The sequence below is a fragment of the Ranitomeya variabilis genome, chromosome 5 (genome assembly GCF_051348905.1).
Source record: "Ranitomeya variabilis isolate aRanVar5 chromosome 5, aRanVar5.hap1, whole genome shotgun sequence".
NCBI classification, from domain to species: Eukaryota; Metazoa; Chordata; class Amphibia; order Anura; family Dendrobatidae; genus Ranitomeya; species Ranitomeya variabilis.
Window position 1 is genome coordinate 284361983 of NC_135236.1, and position 12137 is coordinate 284374119.

General features: G+C 39.8%; 1 protein-coding gene across 4 annotated transcripts in view; it reads right to left on the reverse strand.

The window, feature by feature from the left end:
- Nucleotides 1-11891, reverse strand: part of FLNC (filamin C) — an 84265-nt gene extending 72374 nt beyond the window's left edge. For all 4 annotated transcript variants that reach the window (XM_077264388.1, XM_077264387.1, XM_077264386.1 and 1 more), the window contains exon 1: nucleotides 11036-11891. In XM_077264388.1, the coding sequence (XP_077120503.1) occupies nucleotides 11036-11387 (352 nt within the window). In that variant the 5' untranslated portion in view covers nucleotides 11388-11891. The remainder of the gene's footprint in view (nucleotides 1-11035) is intronic.
- Between the last annotated feature and the right edge of the window lie 246 nt (nucleotides 11892-12137).

The following is a 12137-nucleotide window of genomic DNA, read 5'->3' on the forward strand; positions in this document are numbered from 1 at the left end:
TGCAGACTTCACATTTCCATCAGATGGATTCCCTCATTGGGAAGTGTGATGGCTGCAGCCAAACAATGGCCTCCGATTGGCTGCAGCAAGCACAATGTCACTTATTTGCTGGGAGGCACAGCACCTACATCGAATGCTTGGTGCTAATCGGGAAGGTGAGTATGCAGGGGGATTTCATTTAATCTGGGGCACTTTAGCATTTAAGAAGAGGTTGTCCATTACTGGAAAATCCTTGAATGAAAAAAATCAAAGTAAAACTAAAAACTTAATGTAGTAATTTTGCACATACATTTAGGCTATGTGCACACGATGTGGGTCCGCAGCAGTTTCCCATGAGTTTACAGTTCAAAGTAAACCTATGGGAAAACGAAAATGCTGTGCCCATGCTGCGGAAAAAAACGCATGGAAACGCGGCGGTTTACATTCCGCAGCATGTCAATTCTTTGTGTGGAATCCGCAGCGGTTTTACACCTGCTCCATAATAGAAAACCGCAGGTGTAAAACCGCAGTGGAATCCGCACAAAAAACGCGATAAAAACGCTGTGTTTTTGCCCTGCGGATTTATCAAATACGCTGTGGAAAAATCCGCAGTGGACCATTCTACATGTGCACATACCCTAATACAATTACTAAGTAGCTCACAGTGCAGCTTTTGGCCATAGCCACCATGAAGGTGTTATTGGCCTTTTTCTCTTTAGCCCCATCTTTCAACTAGTTTCTCTTAAAGGAGTTTTCCCATTAAACATATTTATCCTCTATCCAAACTTAAATGTAAAATCTCTGAGGGGCCTGACGACTGGGACTCCCACTCATCCAAAAATAGGAAAACTGTATGGGGATTGAAGGTTCATATTAATATTAAATGTATGCCATAAATCTTGCATTGACCAGTGTAGAAGGACTTTTAAACGAATGCCGATATATTGCTATGGCCGGGGTCACACGACAAGTATATAAAGACAATCTGATTTTCCTACAGAAAAGTGTGTTGCGTTTGCTTACTTGTCGTCTGTGTGCAGTTTGTATGGCATGCATTTTCCTACTCAGCAGCTATTAATCATTTACAAGACCATTTACAGTTTCCCATCTTAAAAAATTGCAAAATGGCATCCGATTTTTTCTCACACCCATAGACTTTAATGGATGAGTCTCATCCAATTTTTGGAGAAAAATTGTGCATGTGGCATTTTTGTTCACATGCAGATTTAGTCAACGGAATAAATCGTTCATCTGCACTGTCACATTGGATAACATTGGTCCCAGTGCTGTCTGTTTTTTTTTACGGATGGCACTGTGACTGACAACACAGTCATATGCACTAGTCCTGCGCCATCAATCAGCACTTATTCGGGTCGGTCAGACATTTGCCTGGATTCATCAGTTGTTATTCTCCCATTGTCTCGCTATAATGTACTGATCTTTTCACCCATCTCCTGCCTCCATTCACTCATCTGTAATTTATTAAAATGGTAGAACGCGTACAATATAGTTACTATGTAAATAAACCATCTATGCAAATCAGTGTTAGCAATGTGTTCCTGTAGGAGAAGTGCGTTACACACAACTTCAGCGCAGGAATGTTGGTATTTCTGTATCCTGACTAAAGGAAAGACCTGCTAAGTCCATATCAGACCAACTTCCCCCTCAGCATTGTGTTTATATGCAATGTAAGATAAGACTCTCTTAGCCGGTGGGGTCAGCATTGCATCCATTATGCCCTCCTCTGCTTCAGGCCGTATTTCATCAGTAGATGGGGCAGTGGCAATATTTTACATGATAATACACACTCATAAAACATACGATACATAACGATCTATAGACATGCTGAGTGTCATTACAGACCTGGTATATTCCGGTTAGCTGGTGATAATTCTGAGTATATACAGCTAGCAATGTCTCTGTGTTCTGCGTCCATTATTGGTGGATGAGACTGCTATTTATAAGGGGCTGATAGCTAAGCTCTATGATATGCATCTTATGTCTGTCAGGCCACGTTCACACGTTCAGCGTTTCGTCAGTATTTTACCTCAGTATTTGTAAGCCAAATCCAGGAGTGGGTGAGAAATACAAACGTGGTGTGACAGGTTTCTATTATACTCTTTTTCTGATTGTCCCACTCCTGGTCTTGGCTTACAAATACTGAGGTAAAAAACTCACCAAATATTGAAAGTATGAATGTGGCATGTGCCCTGTGCCATTTTGATGGCTACAGAAGCAAATGCGCACATTCTGTGCTTAGAAATACAGTATATTATATGCGCTCTCTTTATAATTGTATTTATGACCACTTTATAATGTAGTACAGGGCTGGACTAGCCATCTGACAATTCTGGCAAATGCCAGATGGGCTGGTCCAGTTGTGGGCTGCATTGTCTGCTATGCTGTTAAAAGTATTGGCGGTGTCAGGGTGTATTTGAGATGGAGCATTGGGGGGAGGAACAAGCATTTGCTTTCACATGCCAGAGCCGAATTTCACTCCCAGTCCATCCCTGATTTAGCATAACATTCTGAGATATCACATATAAAGTGCATGGTCTGAGAACTAGTAACATGTAGAGTTCACATAGCTCCCACTTCTTTTTTTGGTGGATGGATAGTATAGGTGTAAGACATAAAATAGAATTTACAAGACAGTGATCCAGTTTTCTATAAGCCTTTGTCCTGCTCACTCTGTTCTCACACAAAATGTCAGCTATATCAGTAATGACAGCCCTGCTCTGTGTCACACACACCTGTCACATCTCCTCACAGTTGGGGGTAGGGGCACCAGCAGGATTTATCTCTGGCTGTGCTGTGCCTACAGAGAAACCATGACTTATTGCTAGATATCATCCAGCATTTATATTTTTCAGATTCATTACACATTTCTTTAGGCCACTTTACAACCAAATGAGCGTTCGTTGACCAGTGTAAACATGGCAGTGATCATCTGACGAACAAGCAAAATGACTGTTCATTGACTGAATGGATTTTTCATGCAGCCTAAAAAATAAATGTTATGAGTAGAGTGTGTAAGTAGGGGTGTGCTGACAACGCGGTCCACGCTGTTAACCTGTTAAATGTCGCTGTCAATCTTTGACAGCGGCATTTAACTCGCACTTCCGGTAACCGCGCCGGAAATCCCACCTATCGGGTGACCCTGTCACGTGATCGCGGGTCACCGATGGGTTGGCATGACACCAAGAGGTCTCCAGCAGACCTCTATGGTTGTCACTGCCAGATTGCTATGAACGCCGCCCAGTTGTCGATGCTCATAGCACATGAGCATTTCTGCTACACACGGGCGATCTGATCATCACTTGTATGTAGCAGAGTCGATCGGATTATGGCAGCTTCTAGTCTCCCATGGAGACTATTGAAGCATGCCAAAACTAAAAAAAAGTTTTTAAAAATATTAAAAAATAAAATAAATATATAAAAGTTCAAATCACCCCACTTTCGCCCCATTCAAAATAAAACAATAAAAAAATCAAAAATACACATATTTGGTATTGCCGACTTTAGATTCGCCAGATCTATCAACATAAAAATAATTAATCCGATCGCTAAACGGTGTAACGAAAAATAAAATTCAAAACACCAGAATTACCTTTTTTTGGTCACCACAACATTGCATTAAAATGCAATAATGGGCGATCAAAAGATCGTACCAACACCAAAATGGTATCATTAAAAACGTCAGCTCGGCATGCAAAACATAAACCCTCAACCAACCCGAGATCATGAAAAATGAAGACGCTACAGGTATCGAAAAACGGTGCAATTTTTTATTTTTTTTTAACTTTGGAATTTTTTTTTTACCACTTAAATAAAAAAGAACCTTTACATATTTGGTGTCTATGAACTCATAATGACCTGGAGAATCATAATCGCAGGTCAATATTAGCATTTAGTGAACAAGGTTTTGCAATTTCAATTGCAATTTTACCGCACACGATATGTTAAAAGCAATGGTCTCGTTCAAAAGTATAACTCGTCCTGCAAAAAACAAGCCATTTTGACCAAAAAATAAAAAAGTTATGGGTCTGGGAAGAAGGGGAGCAAAAAATGAAAACGCAAAACCAAAAATATCTCTTGTCATTAAGGTGTTAATAATGTTTTACTCTTAAAGGAGTTGTTCTATGAACAAAATTCATTTTAATCAATACTTCTTGGAATACTTGGAATAATAAAAAAATCCACAATTGGATGTGTAAAAAAATGTCCCTGTGCTGACGTAATCTTATAAATGTACCCCTGTTGTGTACTGTATAATGGCGGTGTCTGACCTTGCAGGAACATGATCTGATCATACCACATCTCCTGGACAGGGGACGAAGCAAAAGAGTATACAGACAATACAGCAGGGGATCGCAGTTGATAATTTTCTTGCCTGAGGTGAAACATTTTCCTGCCTGTTTTTAAATTTGTTTTATCTCAAAGAAAGAATCAGCTGTGATCCCATGCTGTCCTGTCTGTATACTCTTTTTCTTTCTCCCCTGCCCAGGAGCTGTGGTATGATCAGATGATATTCCTGTATGGTCAGACACGGCCATTACACAGTACACAGCAGAGGCACCTTTATAAGATTATCTCAGCACAGGAAAAAATTTAACACATCCAATTGTGGAACTTATTTTTATCCCAAGAACTATTGATTAAAATTAACTTTGTTCATAGGAAAACCATTTAAGGTGGTAAATAACAATGTGTATTCTTTTAAATGTATTAAAAAGGGGAACAGGCCATCCCATTAGCATGCACATCCATAGATTATATAAATTGTCATTTTGTTTTAAATTCATGATTTGAATTGGCAAAATATCTCAGTGGAGAGGTAATAGTACATCTTACGATGTCTCATGGCTGAAAAATTTCAAGTATACCACTGAGGCCTTGATTCATCACGGTGTACTGTTAAACACCCTCAAATATGGCAGAATGTTTGCACAGCGCAAAGTAGCACAAAAATTGAGCAACTTTTAGCATTTCAGCCAACTCTGTCAAAATGGGTACAGCCAGGTAGAAGCCTGGATAGGCCATGGCAATGCCCACCACACAGATATCAATAACTGGAGTAATCATTCTGGCAAGATGCATGGAGGCACACCCCACTGATAAGGTATGCTTAATTCATTAAGTGGCCTGTGCCTTGTAATAATTTTATAACGTAATTTTGTAATGTAATTTTAACACTGGTTTACAAAATGCCAGTCTTTATAAATCAGGGCCTGAGTGCCTATTAACCGAGTCTCTTCAGATATGACTTGATCCTTATGTGATTCTCTGGTCAAGAGCATCTTGGTATGTATGTCCAGCTTTATGGGCATTATTGCGATGCAATCTCTATTGCTGTATCTAAAAATGCTGTTGGCAGCAGTGGATGAGGTTTTGGGTGTGTGGGATTCTTCTAGTAGAAAAGAACTAAGTGGATGGAATTTTAGGAATCCTTCAACAACTGGTGTTTTTGACAAAACAACATACATTACTTATGCTTGTATATGGTGAACTGACTAGTGTGCGTGTCTGTGATAAGGAAATCAGGTTGTGATTGTGATTGCCATTTGTTAATGCCCCATTACAGACATTCTCCCTTTGTCAGAGTTTTATAAGAAATTACTGACAGGCCTTTTGTAAACTTACCGATCTACCAATATTTTCATTAAATATTAACTATCCTTTCATACTGCCTTTTTCACCACTTTTCTGTTACTTTTTGTCTCCTGCACTGATCAATCACTCTCAAAAACTGATCAAATCAGTCTACAAATTTGTATGCAGTAAGGCTTCAAACTACATCTGCTGCCTATAAGGCTATGTTTCCACAGTCAGGAAACTGCGGTTTGGACGCTGTGTACAGCCGCACGTCCAATCTGCAGCGTCCAGATGTTACAGCATAGTGGAGGGGATTTTATGAAATCCTGACTCCACTATGCGTGTAGGGCCGCATCTGACGGTCCTGCGTATCCGGACATGCGGCGCGTCTTTACCGACCGCAGCATGTCTATTTATCTTGCAGAGAAGCTCCGCAAGATAAATAACCCGGTCTATGTATACAATGCAGTGATTCCTCATGTGTTCAATGAGTACATCCAGAATCACAGCGCATACAATAGGGGGCAGCGCTTTGGGTGGAGCAGGGTATCTGCTGCGTCCAAAGCGCAGAGCTTCTGGACCGTGGAAACATACACTTAATCTATTTTGAGGGAAGGGGGAAGAAGCTGAAGGTAATCCAAACCAGAAAGGCCATAGGAGAAACTGCTGATGCTTCTAGTGAAGGGAGAAAATTGGTAAAAATGTAGCATACAAGTCAGTGTATGGCCAAAAATAGTGTCAGCCCTCACGTACACACTCTTGGCAATTTATTCTGAAAAGTTACCGGAAAGTATAGGGACACTTTAAGTTTGGAGAACACTTATGCAGATATTAAAGTTGCTTTAGTGACTGTTGAGACGCAAAGCAGAGCAGTATCAGGCTGGGGTGCCACTAGAAACTTTGATTGTGGGGGCCTACTCAACAGCTACACGCAAATGTTACCTGACCCTTGTAAATACATTTTCAGCAAATACTCTTTGAATGGAAAGATGGCTGCATTGTGTGGGAAGTCTCATCTCTACTGGGAAGTATATAGAGGATGCAGTGGGGTGTTACTGGACCCTGATCCACCTGATAAGTCCGTTACCGAGAGGTGGAATTTATGGCAGTGTTGATGATACATGTTCATACCATGGCAGGTGGCCTGCCTGAATGTAGAGCACAAAGTGTATTATCACTATGCTCATGTAGGATGTTAAGTGGCTGTGGGCCCAATGCTGCACAGGGAACACATAGGGGAATTCACATATTCCCCTATGGGTCTGTGCAAGCCTTGAATAACACATGTTTATCATCAGACAACATCTTGTAGTGTTAGTAAAAGGAATGAAGAATCAACTAAAGACAGATGCAGCAGTTACATTTATAGGGAGTTATAAATGGAGGTGTGTGCAAAATGTATAGAAGATGAACAGTGAAATATTCATGGTGAAGTTCATCCTTCCTTCTTCCTAATCCTTCCACTAATAAAAAGAAGAAATAACTGGAAACATTTATGGCTTCACTGTCAGAAAAGATCTTTATAAGAAAATGTTTTCAACTGATTAATTACTTGTCAGGAAAAACATATCTGGTTAATAAACTGTTCAGAAACAAATGAAATGGAAAAAACATATTTTGTTTCTACTGGAAGCAAGTAGCCACTAACAATGAGCAAATAATTGTTCTATCTATCTATCTATCTATCTATCTATCTATCTATCTATCTATCTATCTACAGGTGCTTCTAACAAAATTAGAATATCATCAAAAAGTTAATTTATTTCAGTTCTTAAATACAAAAAGTGAAACTCATATATTATATAGAGTCATTACAGAGTGATCTACTTCAAGTGTGTATTTCTGTTAATGTTGATGATTATGGCTTACAGTCAATGAAAACCCAAAAGTCATTATCTCAGTAAATTAGAATTCTTTATAATACCAGCTTGAAAAAATGATTTTAAAATACAAAATGTTGGCCTACTGAAATGTATGTTCAGTAACCACACTCAATACTTGGTCCAGGCTCCTTTTGCTTCAATTACTGCATCAATGTGGCGTGGCATGGAGGCCATCAGCCTGTGGCACTGCTGAGGTGTTATGGAAGCCCAGGTTACTTTTATAGCAGCCTTCAGCTCGTCTGCATTGTTGGGTCTGGTGTCTCTCATCTTCCTCTTGACAACACCCCATAGATTCTCTATGGGGTTAAGGTCAGGCGAGTTTGCTGGCCAATCAAGCACAGTGATACTGTTGTTTGTAAACCAGGTATTGGTGATTTTGGCAGTGTGGACAGGTGCCAAGTCCTCCTGGAGAATTAAATTTCTATCTCCAATAAGCTTATAGGCAGAGGGAAGCATGAAGAGCTCTAAAATTTCCTGGTAGATGGCTGCACTGACTTTGGTCTTGATAAAACACAGTGGACTTACATCAGCAGATGACATGGCTTCCCAAACCATCACTGATTGTGGAAACTTTGCAATAGACCTCAAGCAGCTTGGATTGTGTGCCTCTCCACTATTCTTCCAAAGCCTGGGACTTTGATTTCCAAATAAAATGCAAAATTTACTTTCATCTGAAAACAACACCTTGGACCAATGAGCACCAGTCCAGTTCTTTTTCTCCTTGGCCCAGGTAAGACGTTTCTGGCATTGTCTATTGGTCATGAGTGGCTTGACACAAGGAATGTGACACTTGTACCCCATGTCCTGTATACGTCTGTGTGTGGTGGCTCTTGAAGCAATGACTGCAGCAGCAGTTCACTTCTTGTGAATCTCCCCCAAATTTTTGAATGACCTTTTCTTAACAATCCTTCCAAGGCTGTGGTTATTCCAGGTGCTTGTGCACCTTTTTCTACCACACTTTTTTCGATCCATTCAACTTTCAATTAATATGTTTGAATACGAACAGCCAGCTTCTTTAGCAATGACCTTTTGTAGCTTACACTCCTTGTGGAGTGTGTCAATGACTGCCTTCTGGGCATCTGTCAAGTCAGCAGTCTTCCCCATGATTGTGGAATCTACTGAAACACACTAAGGGACCTTTTTAAACCCTTAGCAAACCTTTGCAGGTGTTTTTTTGTTAATAATTCTAATTTACTGAGATAATGACTTTTGGGTTTTCATTGGCTGTAAGCCATAATCATCAACATTAACAGAAATAAACGCTTGAAATAGATTACTCGAAATATATTAACTTTTTGATGATATTCTAGTTATGTGAAATTATGTATTGTGTATCTATCAATCAATCCATTATCTATCTGTCTGTCTATCTATCTATCCACTATCTATCTTTCTATCTATCTATCTATCTATCCCATATCCATCTATCTAAATATTATCTATCTATAATACATCTATCATGTCTATCTAGACACTACCCACTATCTATTATACAGTACCTACATATTACAAGCAGTCACACTGACTACTCTGCAATCATTGCTTTAGCGTTTCCATCCCCCCACTCATTAGCCATTGAATAAATGCCTCCAGGTAGTTACTCTGTATATTAGAATGCCATGGTTATAATCCTAAACAGTGTGAGATATATGTAATATGTAGGTAATCAGCCAGATGTTCAATAGTGTATGAAGCCCATCAACAAGACAATGATAATGACACACTCCATATACAGCATTTATAAATTAATAGTGCTTCCGTCATTAATATTCTACCATACACCTGATGGCTGTGTTTTTACTAGATAAGGTCATACATTGGATTTGTACTTTAGCAGTAACAGTTTTATAATGCGGGATTAAGATGATGATGTCATGTGAAGACACTAAATCCATTCTTTACTTACTTAATATTTTAGGACAGATCTCATCAAGGCTTATGTATGCAATTAGGGATCTAATGTGTAGGCATTTCCCATATATACCAACCAAGAAGAAATAGAACCTAATTTACTATGTAAATGATAATCTTCACAAAGATGTAACCAACATTTCTCTTCAGAAAGTGATAAACTTAAAGGTCCATTTATGCTTGTACGTGACACATCCAACCACAATCTCTGAAGATATTACCTGATCGTAATTGTATGATACAGAATATCAGCTCAGGCCACATTATTAGCTCTGCCGTTTTGCAGTATAACATATATATCGCCAAAATATATCACCAGTCGGCAAAAGTCCTTGAGTTGTCCTCTTCTGTCAAGTAGTTACAGAGTCTATAAACACATATCAGACATACTGTATATCCAGTCCTGTAAAGCTCTGTAATAAGTATCTAGGGCAGCATTACAGCACCCACATGGTTTTCCACCCAACTTTACTACAGTTCTCAAATGTTATAATGTAAAAGAACTGCATCAATATATCACGGGATGGCATCTCCCATGCAGGTTGGAAAGGAAGATATATTGGATCTCACCTAGGTTTGCTAGAAGCAAAAGTAACTAAGGAATGTGTGATGAGAAATCAGTAAAATTTGTCTTTTTTATATTTGGAATATCACACTAAAACTCAACATGAAAGGGACTTTAATTAAAATACATGTAAAGGGAGACCTCCCATGCGCATATGCTCTTTTAGGGTATGATCATTATAGAGTGGGTCCCCCACTCAGAACCTCCTCTGTGGCAAGAGCATAGAGCAGGTCTGTATCAATGGCAGCCATTCTAGTGGACTTGAGCCATGCCTGTATTACAGCGAAATTTCTCTGAATGGCTGCCATGTAATACTACATTTCCTCAGCATCACCCCCTGGCTGGCACTACCGCTGTTTGCTGGGGAATGCCTAGACCAGGGCTCCAGGCAGTCAGCTAATTTCCCCCTCGGATCTAATTTTGAATGGAGTTGTCTATGATCAGATTACCCTTTTATGTAATAACTATTACTTATTGTCCTTTGGAGCCAGTCATATACCATAATGAAAAGCTGACTGCAGACAATTATAATAGTGATGTCACAAATTACGAACATAACACAGGCTTTCCTGCAATCCACGACCCTGTAGTGTGAAAATTATAACAATTTCATGGTAAATTACAGTTGAATCTTTCTCTTTACTACATGACTGTATGTGCTGATTGTCCCAGTAGTGGAACCATTATGGAACTATATTAAATAAAAAATAATGGACAGTAAAATATTTTCAAAAGTAATCATAGCTCTATAAATACATAGCAGTGCATGAGAAGGCACACAACAGGTGGGAAATGATCAATCAGCTATACCAATTAGTGAATTATGGAAGGCCCTAAGCACTACAACTAATTTAGACCATAAGCAACATTTGTATCAGGTAAAGGACATGTGTCTCCCAAAGTGCAACCAATTGATGGACATTTTCCACCACTACTTAGGAATGTGAAGGAGAAAAGCAGCAGGTACAAGTTGGCATTGTGCTACCTAGAAACACTGACAAATGAGAAATACCGTAAGCTTCTTTTTTCCCAATAATCTTTTTTCTCTATAGGCACAATCTTTAACATGTTAGTAAGAATAAGTAAATGGGAAGACATTTACCTATAGACACCAGCTTGATATGTTCTCTGTCCAGAAATTCCAGAGCCACAGAGACATTCTCCAGCTTCATCTGCCTGAAGTTTGGTCTAGAGTGGTACTTTCTGTACATCTTCTTCTGACTCAATACCTCTAGCAGGGCTATAAGTTTGAGGCCATCACTTAGGTCTTTCTGAAGGTCCCCTATGCGCTTGTTCATACATTTGAGATGTTCATTGCACCACCTTGTGAAGGTGTTCTGCTGGATCTTCTTCCAGGGGGCATCTTCTGCCAGATCTTTCTCTGTAGCTGGCATCTCATCTGCTTCCTCGCCCTGATACAGCTGATGTTGGTCGTAGTAATCGTTAGTGCTCATGATGACTTTTTAGTTGGAGCTTTCTGCTTTTTATATGAGGATCAACAAGGGTGGGGAAAAAAGTAGAAGAGGGTGTAAAAACTTGGTGGAACCAAACCCACACTGTGAAATCGAGTTCAAACTGCTGAAAAAGAGCTCAGCAATCAAATTAGTTCCCTTATTATTCGTCTTCTTGTTGGAAACAGTGAGATGTTTCTTGGCAAATTTGGGTTAACCCTTCCAGGAGTGGTGGGACAGAGTTGGGAGGGATGGGGGAGTTATCACAGCGCAGTAGGCTTCCACCTTTCTGCTCCTTCCTGTCTTCTGTTTCCTTTCAGCGAATCCTTTCTTTGTGGAGAGCAGAAGTGCACAGATAAATAAAGCAGAACTGTGATATGGATGACAAATGTAAAATAATGTAGCAGAAAAGCTGGCCCCAGAGAAGATGTCCCAGCAAACAGGAAGAGAGAGCAGGAGAGACAGCTGACAGCTGAGAGCAGAGGGATTTAGCAACTTCTTTGAAAGTGTGGAGTCCTGGATGGAGATGGTTTTAAAGAAAACTGATCCCCCTCCCTCTTTAGTCTCCTCTCAGCTTCCCTCCCCCCAAACGTCAGAGGCATGGACTCCCAGGAATGCCTTAGCCATGACCATATACAACTAAGATGAGTATTTTCTAATCCCTAGTGAGATAATAAGGCCGAGCTGGATTGGGTGCTATGGATAGCGGGACTTGTGATTGGTTTCCATGGACCATGCTCCAACTGCTTGTAA